Below are 12211 nucleotides of genomic sequence, written 5' to 3' on the forward strand. Positions count from 1 at the left end.
TCCCTGAAGGTAGGGGAGTGTCACCGGCCGCAGCACATTATTCACGTATCGTTGGACCGTCATAGTGTCCTGAATATGAACTAGAGATGACTTGAAATCGTATGCAGTTGCGCCCAAACCATAATGCTACGTTGTAGCGCGGTGGGGTGTTCCACAATTGCTGCCGGATTGGACCTGTCTCCACATCGACGCCACACACATAAGCGGTGACTATCATTGGAGAAACAGAAGCGTGACTCGTCTGAGAGCACGACCGTGTGCCACTCCATCGTCCACATCCTTCAAGCCCGGCGCCATTGCAGACTTTGCCGTCTATGATGTGGGGTCAATGGCAGTCTTCTTAACGGACGCCACAAGTGCAGGCCGGTAGCCACCAGTCGACGGCAAATGGTTCATGTCGATACGGCAACATCCAGGGTGTCTTGAACATGCTGCAGGATGGAGGTAGAAGTGGCTTACGGGTGCGCCACCACTTGTTGGCGGTTGCATCTATCCACGCGTGTTGACGCCACTCTAGCTGCACCGGCATTCCTCGAAATTGCCACATTTCCTTGTTTCAACCATTGTCGCCACAGTCGGTTCACTGTGGATGCGTCCAGGTGTGTGTCAGATGAGATTTGCCGTATGGACCAACCTACCTTTCTCAGTCCGATCACCATGCCCCTCTTAAAATCATCTATCAGCTGAAATTGCCTCCGTTGATGACGGAGACAAGAACAAATTTGCTACGATGACTTCTCTAGCAGAAATAACGCCACGAAAATTGAACATTCTGCAGGTTCCATCCCTTATATTTTCTTAAACTTCCGCTGGAGAGCTGCCCATTTCACATCGTTTCACATAAGTTGGTGACGTGCGTCTACCCTGAAATTTGCATAATTTTTGGACCACTCCTTTTTGGTGTTGCATTTTCAGTGTCGGGTAGTGTAAATTTCTAAACAGTCGGAAAGAAACCCTGCAGTTTGTATTCCCGTAGCTGTGTAATTTCTTTGAGTTTGAATATTTTGTTTAAAATATTATTTACTAAATTACTATCCTGCAGAAGCACTCCTCCTAATCAGATGTATTTGCAGCTATCTTCAGTTTTACTCCCGTGTCAAGAAATTTTAAGACCGGAGCTTGAATTAACGAAGCTTTGAAAATCTCAAGAGCTGTATTCATCTCCGCTGGATAACTGAACTTTAACATGAGCTCCGCAAATTTTACTAAACTCTTAAGGAATATTTTCTAGTATGAGCGCAAACCCAAGAACGATGCTAATTTCTTGTATTGCTTGTATTTGTTGACAGGCAATTTTTAATTGCAATTATTTTGAATTTCTCGATTTCAGTTCCCTTAGTGTGATATATTGCACCCAAAGAAATGAAGTAATTTGCCCGCGAATTTGTATTTTTACGCTTTCACTTTTAAACACGCTTCTTTTAGAAAGGTACAAACTTGCGTAGATCCTCAATATACACATGAATTCCGCTATTAGTTGCTATTATATCATCTAGATATTTAATATTGATCTTCATAGTACGAGGCTTAAAATTATGTGCACTGCCTTATGGAGCGTAGCGGAAGGACCTCATAACCAAAATGGCAAACTTAGAAACTCATACACGCCTGTTTTGCGCATAAATGCATTTTCTCTCGCGCAGGTCTCTTGCATATCTGAAAATACCCACAGGTCAAGTCAAGGTTGTCGTATTTTAATTTTAATAAAAATTTTCTCAATTATAGGTAACCCCCTGTCTTTATCTCATATGTAGTTCTGTGAAGTATTACACATGAGAATTTGGTATATGGTGTATTATAGACTAATATTACTTACAATTTCTGAAGCTATCTTTTAACTCCGGTCGAAAATCTTGCAATTCCAGGGATGGTGGTGACGTCTCTTTCTCGATCAGCCCGCTTATCCCGAGTTGCACCATACCGCATGAATATTAATGCGCGCCTCTGCTGACTCCAAAAAATCCAAATTCAATATCACATGTGCCGGAAAATTCTCTGACTACATAAAACAAAATGCAGTATTTTCGCTCTTAACCCGCACACTCAGAGTGACACCGCCAATGAAGTCACAATACTGCCTTGCGTCGTTACAACATTCGTTTCTACAACTTCAAACAGCATACGCTTCCTTAAATATTTGCTAAAATATTCCTCCGCCGAGATGTTACTCTGTGTCCCTATATTCAACAACATTACTGAAGGAATTCCACTCAAAACTACTTGCATGTGAGGCAGTTTGACTTCTTTCAGCAACACTGAGTTCAATAGTATTTGAGAGGTTTTCTGCTCATCATTGGCAAGTGATGTGCTCTCAACCCTCCTTTCTATTTTTAACCATTCACCTTATTGTTTTAAACACCAGTTTTTACCTTTTTATCAAAAACGTTTTTCATCTAGTCTTAGATATCGTCACCTTCTTTACACAGAAAATAATTCTGCCGATAATTATCGCTTGTTCTCCGGACGAATTTAGCGTCACTTTTTCCACGAAATCTGTTACTGAAGCTACCGACATATCTGTCACCATATTCCCACGTATAGCTATTTTACGTTATTAGATGACTTTCGCATTTCAAAACTAATTCGAATAGTTCTTCCATTGTATCGGGAATACTCTGTTCGACCAAATCATGAACATGTTGTAACATAATCTTCATAAACAACTGTATGACTTCAACATCCGGGTTTTTTCCTGTACAACAATTTCCTCATCTTCACTTTTCTCAATATAAATGTCATCAATTCTTGTCCTAACCCTTGATGTTTTCAGAAAAATTCCAACTGCACCTGAGCTCTATTTTAACTGCAGAAAATATTTCCACTAGTTCGCTGCTGGAATCACTTAAGAAAGATTTCCCTATGTCTTTGTATCAACTCAACATCTAGTCCTCTAAAACGGACCAAACAAATAAATACTAACTTAGAAAGACGATTTAAAATAAGCTTTTTTATTAGAACTTAACAACTTACACCAGGGGTTCTCAACCAGGAGGAATTTCATAGTTTCAGGAGGAAATGCGATTAACCTTTTATTTAAATCTTAGGTAGTTAGTTTTAATATATACACATAGAAAACTACTTTTACTTGAGTTTTGGTATTTATAAATGTTTTCTATGCTTTGTATTGTTTAATTTATAAGACACATTTAAAATAACCTAAATATAAGAAAGTGTATAAGACTTTTTCGAGTTTTGGAAAGGAAAGGGAAGGGAATAATCGTTTACCATTCGGCGAAAGTGGTGTATGGGTCAGAAAAGTTACATGGCTCGTATATTTAATGGAACAATCCATCGTTTCTTGTGGGATTTAACAGAACATGAACATTAAGATAAAACTTCAGTAATTAAAGTATGCAATTAACACGGCAAAGTTCTACTGTAAGCTTTGGCTCAGATCCTCTGATAGCAAAAGCAAACACGGATAAAGTCGATTCAGGTAAATTTAAGACCAGAGCATTCCTAATTCGGAAAAGACCAGTGATCGTTGCTTAAAGCTCTCTCATAATTTCAAGAAATATATTGTTACGTGTATTATTTAATTTGCACCCTGGTGGGAGCCGACGAAAGTAGAAGTGATAGTAAAGATACAAAAAATACGATAATAGATTACTCAACATAAAACTCTACGAATGTATTGATGGCCTTTAAAAGTTTTACACCATGAAATAAAACAATAGCCAGAACCATGTTTGTTTTTTAAATACTTTAAAACGGAAGGTTCAAATGATTAAAAGTTCATGGCACAGGACATACAGAACTCAGGTACCCGAGATCCACCTCTGAGAATAATCACCTCTGAGAATATAGGCGGACAAAGTTCATCTATCATCCTGGATGGTAGGTGTAGTCTTGTCAGTCTGTCTGCAGTCATGGTATAGCCATTGTCAGTTTGGTGAAAGATCTCACGAATGCACTGGATAAAGCAGCTGCTGAACAACACCCCGCGTATTACGGAAGCGTAGGACAGCGAAGGTAACATGCATTCTAGAACTTTCCTGTTCAAAGATGGTTCACCGAAGGCCCTGAACATAATGCACAGGTATGAGCATTAAAACCTCAATAGCAAAATAGTTACTTGTCAAAGTGCCGGATATTCAGACTAAAGTTGAGCAGGATGAGCATTCAATGAGACTTCAATCTGAGCTGAGCGGGTATATTAATAATGACTAAAAGCTTCCAAAGATTGTTCCCTTCGGAGCTTCCATACAGCCATCGGGATGCTATGAGAAAAGGCAGATTCGTTAGAGTGACGTCAAGTCACTGACGCATGCTTATGAGTAGTAGATGGTACTATTATAGGCGTATTCCTGTACTTTAGCGAAAGGCAAACTGCCACATTAGTCACCTTGCTGACAATCCATGCGTAGCAGACATCATAGCGCAGTACATGCGGGTTCTCGGCACTGTGCAAAATACCCATCTCTAACCAAGGTACTTGATACGGCTGCACGATTCAAAAACCGATGCAGACAAGCTGTCCATCGCCTGGATCAATGATTAGGAGCGCCGTTGAGATCCCGTACGTTGCTCTGTGCAACCCTCCTAAATCCATCGATTGCAAATTCCTTCAAAAATTACTAGATCTGCACTAACGCGAGCAGCAATAATGTGGTAAAGTAACCCATAGCCATGGTAGACTACGATTCTTTTGCGACGTTCTGGCATCATCTCTTTCTTTTCATACAAGACATAACATCACGTGCAGCACAAAAAATAACGAGAAAACACGATTTTTAAATGAAAAATGGGCATTTCAATTTTTTATACTATTTCAAGGTGACACTAATATGAACATTTCGTGAAATGATAAAAATTTGCATATACTTGCATGTTTTTTCTTTTAAGCAGTTGTCATGTTTCTGTGTGAACGATCAGCAATGCAATAATTGCATATAAGAATACAGTATCGACAAAAACGCATTCATTCTTGTTTCTTCATAAATTAGTCTCAGTATCCCTCCGGTTTCATTTACACTGCTCATGGAATACAGCATTTGATAGAAAGGGATAATTTGCCGCATATTCACAGTATTTTATTAGAATTATCAAGAATAAGGTTATTAGTATTTACCATAGTAATTAATACTTCTGTTTATTTTGTCAGCTTTCAGCATTCGGAAATGAAGAACGTTGTAAGGTATTTTATGTTAATTAATCCATTTTTATGATTTGAACCTGTACTATTATTTCACCTCTTTGTTAGCCCTCATCAGAATGGAAATCAGTTCAGGACTATTTATGGTGTATTTAATTACGGCAAAGCACACGAGGGCTATCTGCCTAAGGGAAGGGATGCCTTCGTGGAGGACTTTCTAAGGAAAACTGGCTCGTATACACGTTACACATGGGGAAAACCACGAAAACGCCCATGCAGCCAGCCCGTTCGCGGGATTCGAACCTCGGACCGAACTACCAGTGTTCAGCGACTTTACCGCTCGGCCGTTGGTGGGCTCAGGACTATTTAAGGCGAGGTTTTGGAATGTTTTAATATAAAGACTTTGGCAATGACTCCTGCAGCCTTTATTTTATCTCATTCGACTCTGGCAGTTATAGTGTTCCAGTATTAGCCATTTTGCTAGCCAAAGTTGAATTTTGCTGTTTCACGTTTTGAGTCAGCGTTTCATTAGGCCAATTTATGTAGTCTCGGGTTACGAATACATTTTAAATTGTATTTTCTTTTTTTTTATGATTAATGTACGCAAGTAGAGATATTGTACCTTCTGTTAAATTCAAATTTTAATGAAAAGGTTTATTTAAAACTTTTATGGAACTTTGTGGTATATTTTCATAGAGCGATAACTTGGTTGGCAGTATAATAGGGTCCGAAGGAAAATTAAATTAGTGTTACACAATTTAGGACCCTATAATGTAAGAAATCTTTTATTTTGATACAAACACATTTAAAATTTAAATGCCAGTCTAACTTTTAACTTCTAGATCAGATGCTGAAAATTACTCGGCAGTGTTTCACACGGTTTGTAAAGATTTCCTAGACCCTAAAAATATATTGAAAGTTTCGAGTCATATTTTGCAATTAAAAGAAACATGCTTGAATAAGCATTATATTATCTAAAAGTTAAATGATTTTGTAATTTGTAGTGTAACAGACGAAACGAAAATCAGAGCAATTTTTCGCACTACTTTTGCATTTTATACTTATAAAATCTGCGAAGAATACGGCGAATATGATAACACTCGCCTGTCGATTTGCTGAAGTTCAGTAACTGCTCAGATGCTAAAATCCTAGTCGATGTTAGAAAACGCTAGCTAGTAACTTCTGTAACATGTTGGCTAGGGCCCCTTCTAAGATTAATACGTTCTGTGCTTGTGTTATACATAGAGACCAAATAAAGAAACTTTATTTAGTAGAGTCTGTGAGTTTTAATTAAACATTAAAGGCAAAAATACTCGCTTCCGAAATTTAAATTCTTGACACGGGCTAACAACTTGCTATGCGAATACATTTTTGTGAATTACGTTTATTGCTTATCACGGGTTTTTCCAATTGCAATATCAGAGTGTATTTATTTAACCTGAAATGAAACTAATAGCTGCATAATAATTTTTAAACTATACCTTATCTTTCTTTCCTTTAACTATTAAGTAGTGATGGCTATTTGGCATAAGTGCAATTCCCAAAGCTTGCAGAAAAGCTGGAATGGCGGCTACACCAAACATGTATTTCCTGAAAATGAATTGGAATGAAATTTCTGGGGAATTTTCAGTCAAAATTATCAGAAGACTAAGTCAAATTTAGATATATTTAAAGATAAACATACAGCAATGTATGAGGATAAACAAAAAATAATATTTTGCCAAGATTAAATATAAGCATCAGTCAAAAATGAGATTTCCTTCTGATCCTGATGGAATAAGTTACACTCATGATTATTATCCTTAATAGAAACATAATGTTATACACGAAACATCCAACATCGGCAGCCTGAAATAAATTTTAAGGTACCTATAAATCACTAAAAACGATTTTAGTAGCTTTCTGCATCTGAAGTGATTCATTCACTCTCATGTCTATCGGCGTACATCTGAACATAATACTAGATTTCATGCATTTATCTGATTATTGATTTATTGATTCATTAATTTACGCAGGTAATATTTCGGTCAGTACTATATTATTTCACATGGTGCCGATTCAAATCTCTAGTTATATTGCTGTAAATTTATCTAAATATTTAAACTCACTTGATTGCGTTATTGCTTTCCTGTATTCTTGTAATACTGTATGTTATTTATTTATTTCTTGCAGTTAAGGAAATAATTTTAGGGTTTATTTTTGCATATTGAAATTGCTGGCTGATCATTTTTTATACATAAACGTTTATTTCTAGTATAAAATTGTAGATCTTCTGATTCTAAATCCAGAAAAGTTTAAATGGAAGATATGAGCATAAATGCTCCTGATAGGCCTCATTTGCATAACCTATTGCCAAACTGGCGATTTTTGCTGATTTCCCGCTAATTTGATGACTTTCTGAAATTTCAGAAAAGTACAATTTCGAATCTCCGGAAGCGTCCATTAGACTTGGCAGCGCCATATAGTTACTGCTTCGACAATAAACGATTAGACATTTTATCAGTCAACTCTGACAAGTAAACCTTCTCTCCTTTGATACTGGTTTCCCGGAAAACCACATATTTTCGGAAAGCTTATGTTACAAGTAGAAAAAGTGTGAAATATTAGGGGCAGAGGGATAAGCGTTTAAGAGCTATAGGGCCCACAAAGTATCAGAAAATTGTTGGAAACATGGCACCAAAGATCGTTAAAACGCTAGTTTCACGTATTTATTTGAAATAATAATATGGTAAGAAGGGGATCTCATTATAAAGGAAGAAACGACTCGTTGAAAAGAAACAACAGACGTTGGGATGTTGAAAATGTGACTTATTATTAACTTCAAACAAAATCTATACGAGAGATAATCAATGTGCAATTCATCAAATAAACAGTCAGACGGACTGAAAGACAGTTCACAATGCGCACATTTAAAAAAGGGCGATAGCCTCACACTTTGCACACTCATCATTTGTCAATGAATCGAAGGAGTAATCCATTGGCCCAATCCACATTTCATGTGCGTAGTCCAAGTATCTACCCTTATAAAAAGCATACTTAATCAAGTTCTTAAAACGAGGAGAGCTGAAGGCTCAGGTGCTGGGCACTTCAACAGGCTCCTAGGCTGGGAAAGCCACATCCTGTATGTAACACGTGTAAGATAGCATATCTTTTTCCTGGCATATCATGGCATAGTACTTAAAAGAGAAAAAATTCCTCGTGATAAGCAGTTGGTGAGCCTTGCGCAAGTACAGTACAGAGAGTTAGTCGGTTCCTAAGCTGGAGATGTGAAAAGCCTACGTTTGAGTAACAGATACTGCTGCTACGTTGTCTGGCGCTCTAGTGATGATGGAATAGAATGCAGAGAAGGTCGATGAGGTGCAGGGAGGAGCTACTGGGTCACGTGTGCCAATGGTTGATCTGAAAAGAAAGTGCATATTCTTGCTCGTCAGGCATTGGCTGGGGGGCTGGGCTTAGTTATAAATTTTTCTTAATGAGGATTCGAATTATAAACTACTTAATATTTGTAAAAATAAATATAATAAATACAAAAAGAATACGTATGAAAGTGAAGGGATCATTTGCTAAAATAATAAGTGGCCTAAATAACTATTATATGAGAAAGTAACGGTAATTTGAAAAATAGAGTAGTGAAAATAAAATTGGTAGTACATTGGATCGAATGTAGATGGCGACACTTATGCGTGTCTTAGAAGAATCTAAAAATATTATTACAAATGCAATTATATGATGTGAATTTTGGTAAGAAACGTAAGAAAATGGATCTTAAATGTGGGTACAGCAAGGTACAGCTACATCCAAATGCCGAAGTACTGCTCCGGGTCTCTCTTTTTGTTTTCATTATCAGTGTAATCGTAGTTCAGTCTGGGAATGGAACTGTTGTTGACTTTTTCTATATTATTAAAGAATTTTTTGCTATTTTTGCAATACAAATACTGATGCTATCAATGTTTAATTCGTTGTGGATGGCTTCGTTTCTGAAGTACCAGGGACTATTAGAGATTCTTTGCAGTGTGATATTCTGGCAGTGCTGAATTTTAAGCATATGAGTTTTACAAACATACCCCCAGACGGGACAGGCGTAAGTAACAATTGGTCGCAGCATGGATCTGAATACATGAAGTTTGTTATGGATAGATAAAACAGAGTTTCGGGCAATTAAGGGGTTGAGTAATGCTTTAGTACCCCGAAACTTATTCAGGATATGTGTGATGTGTGGGGCCCATGTGAGTTTTTGGTCTAAAATGATACCGAGGTATTTGACTTGCTTGGCACAGGGAATGCTGACGTCATACATCTTGAGGGTGATACTCAGATCGACAATTCTTTTTTTGGTGAAGTACACAGCTTCTGATTTTTCCACGTTCGTTTTTATTTTCCATTTCAGCATCCAGGACTCTAATGCATGGATGTGTTCTTGTAATGTTTGTACGACTGCGGCCATGGACGAGCCTTAGTACAGGATCGCAGTATCATCTGCATAAAGTGCGAGTGTAGTGTGAGTGTTGTGAGGGATGTCGTTCGTATAGATTGAAAATAATGTAGGCGAAAATAAACTTCCTTGAGGCAAACCCGCAAAAGTTACTTTCCGTCTGGAGTGAGTATTGTTATAGTGAACGACAAAGTGTCTATCGTGGAGATAGGAATTGATGATGTTTATGATGTATGGGAAACCCAGAGTGATTAATTTGAAGGTGAAGCCTGTAACCATACACAATCAAAGGCTTTCGAAATATCGAGGAAGAGAGCTCCTGTGGTGAGTCTTTTCTGGAAACCTTCTGCTATCATCTCAGTGACACGATAGAGTTGGTGCGTGGTGGAGTGTTTACTTCTGAACCCATATTGCTGTGGAATAAGGATGTTATTATCTTTTAGGAAGTCTTGCACTCTCTTCAAAATGACGGCTTCAGCAATTTTACTTAAAGTCGACAGCTAGCTTATCGGTCTGTATGAAGTAGCCAGGGGGGGATCCTTTCCTGGTGTTAGTATCGGTGCGATGATGGCTGTTTTCCAATTGGTAGGAAAATACTGTAGGCGGATCATAGCGTTCAGGAGTTTTTTGAACTTGCATATCATTTTCGCTCCATCTCCTTGATCAGTTTATTGCTAATCTTATCCAGTCCGGGGCTTTTCCGGTTTTTTCTCTTCTCGATATAACTAATAACCTCTGATGGCATAATTAAGGGAGTGTTGTTTGTGTGTGTTTTTGTGTGTGTTTGAAATTGTGTAATGAGTGATGTGACTGTGAGTTCTGTTTGGGGATTAGAAATGCTGTGAGTGCGAAATTGAGAAGCATAGTGATGAGGAGAGCTGAACTGACATAGTGAAAAGGACTGTAGGGCCAAAATACTGTCGCGATGCCAAATGTGCTTCTGTGTCTCGATAATAATTGTGTCCTTTATGTAGCGAACAAAAGATTTGGAGTGTCTGAAAAAAATGAATGTCCAGAGGCTAAATCATCCCCGTAAATCCTTCAGGTACCAGTTCTTCTCGTAGGACTTTACCATCAGGTAATTCGGAAGCAGATAATGCATGAACATACAGGAAATAGAGACGTCATTACGGAAAAATGTCCATCTATACACACTTCAATGATATTTTGTGGATTCTATAGCTCCTAAACGCTTATCCTTCTTGCCCCTAAGACTTTACAGTTTTTCTACTTGTGATATAAGATTTCAGAAAATATATGGATTTCCGGAAAACCGGTATCAAAGGAGAGAAGGGTTTACTTGCGAGGTTCAAAACGAGCTAGTTAAACTGCGCTTTAAAATTTACGGTGTGAGTGATATTGCAAATTAACGATATTTCTCATGAGTTAAAGAGGGTTTGACTAATATCTGTATTTTGCTTAATTTATTCGCGGCTATTTATATTGCTGTGTATAATTATTCATTACAATAACCTGTAAGTTTCTTCTTACCCATCTGAAACGATTATTTAAAGAGATGTCCACGAAGACGTAGCTCACAACAGTATCTATCTCATTCTCTTTTTAGCTTCATATTTAGTGTTGCGACCTAAGGACTCGTGTCTCTCTCTTTTTTTTTTTCAATCCTTTCTAATATTTCATTACAAATTGAAACTTACAAAGAGAAATTTTTTTATAATACTACGTGTCATGGTTTTTTTCAAAATTATGTATCACTTTTTGCCAAGCTTTATTTCCTCGACATTTCCTGAAACAAGGCCCTTACTCTCTCATGGCTTCTTAGAACCGAAAAGCAATCATTTCAGATAAGCAAGGAAAAAAAATTATAATTTATTATATATACAAATAACACAGAATAAATACCTACATAAATATAACACTATAAATAACAGTACAATAGATAACTGTAAATAACTCAAAATGTGGGTATTAAGCAATTTTCGCGCCAGAAACGTCGTAAATTTCCAAAATCTGTTAGAGATGAATTTTAAAACGCAATTCAGCTAACTCTTTGAACTGCATTTCTCAGAGCTGATTAACAACTGACTTGTCCTGGCTCTCGGACCCCCGTATGTATATATGGAGTTGTACTGCCTTCTGGAATAGCGAAAAGTCTGCAATAGGATCTCAAAAATGAGTTTTTCTAAATCTTCTAAGAAGTCGCCAAATTTGAGATAAATTGTTAAATGTCGCAGACTTGGGGGACAAAAAGATCCATTTTTGCCATTTTTGGACAAAATGATCCATTTAGGTCCATTTTTGCTTACATCTCAAGATGAATCCTATAAAGTTCTAACTGAGTTAAATTTACAATTTAAACATTATTGAACTAAAATTTTAAGGATCTATAATTCTATATAAGAAACAAGCACTCATAAGCAAGACATGTGGCTAAAAATTCAATTACAAGCTAAATAAGTCCTAAAAATTACCCTAAATTCAACAAATAAGCAAATTACTAAATAAAACAACAATGTGCTACTGTTACACAAAACAACTATGCAATCAAATGAACTTCATTATTATAGAAATTTACAACAATAGAGCTATCATTGTTGCTGTTGTTAATAAGATGACGGTTATCCGCAGGATGAGAAAATACGCACTCATAAAGATGCTGTCTAAAAAATTATATTAAGACGTTTGTAATTTTTACTAAAGTGTTATAACTTAACCATTTATTT

At 37.0% G+C, this 12211-nt stretch overlaps 1 protein-coding gene across 7 annotated transcripts in view; it reads right to left on the reverse strand.

Moving 5' to 3' along the window:
• LOC118192806 (solute carrier family 2, facilitated glucose transporter member 10-like) overlaps positions 1 to 12211 on the reverse strand; it is a 216332-nt gene that overhangs the window by 65968 nt on the left and 138153 nt on the right. For 6 of the 7 annotated variants that reach the window (XM_085807064.1, XM_085807059.1, XM_085807060.1 and 3 more), the window contains one exon: positions 6577 to 6685. The exons of the other annotated variant lie outside the window; for it this stretch is intronic. In XM_085807064.1, coding sequence (XP_085663190.1) covers positions 6577 to 6685 — 109 coding nt within the window. The remainder of the gene's footprint in view (positions 1 to 6576; positions 6686 to 12211) is intronic. 7 annotated transcript variants of the gene reach the window in all.

The sequence above is a fragment of the Stegodyphus dumicola genome, chromosome X1 (genome assembly GCF_044657685.1).
Source record: "Stegodyphus dumicola isolate Sdum_Otavi_A_Nest chromosome X1, ASM4465768v1".
Taxonomy (NCBI): domain Eukaryota; kingdom Metazoa; phylum Arthropoda; class Arachnida; order Araneae; family Eresidae; genus Stegodyphus; species Stegodyphus dumicola.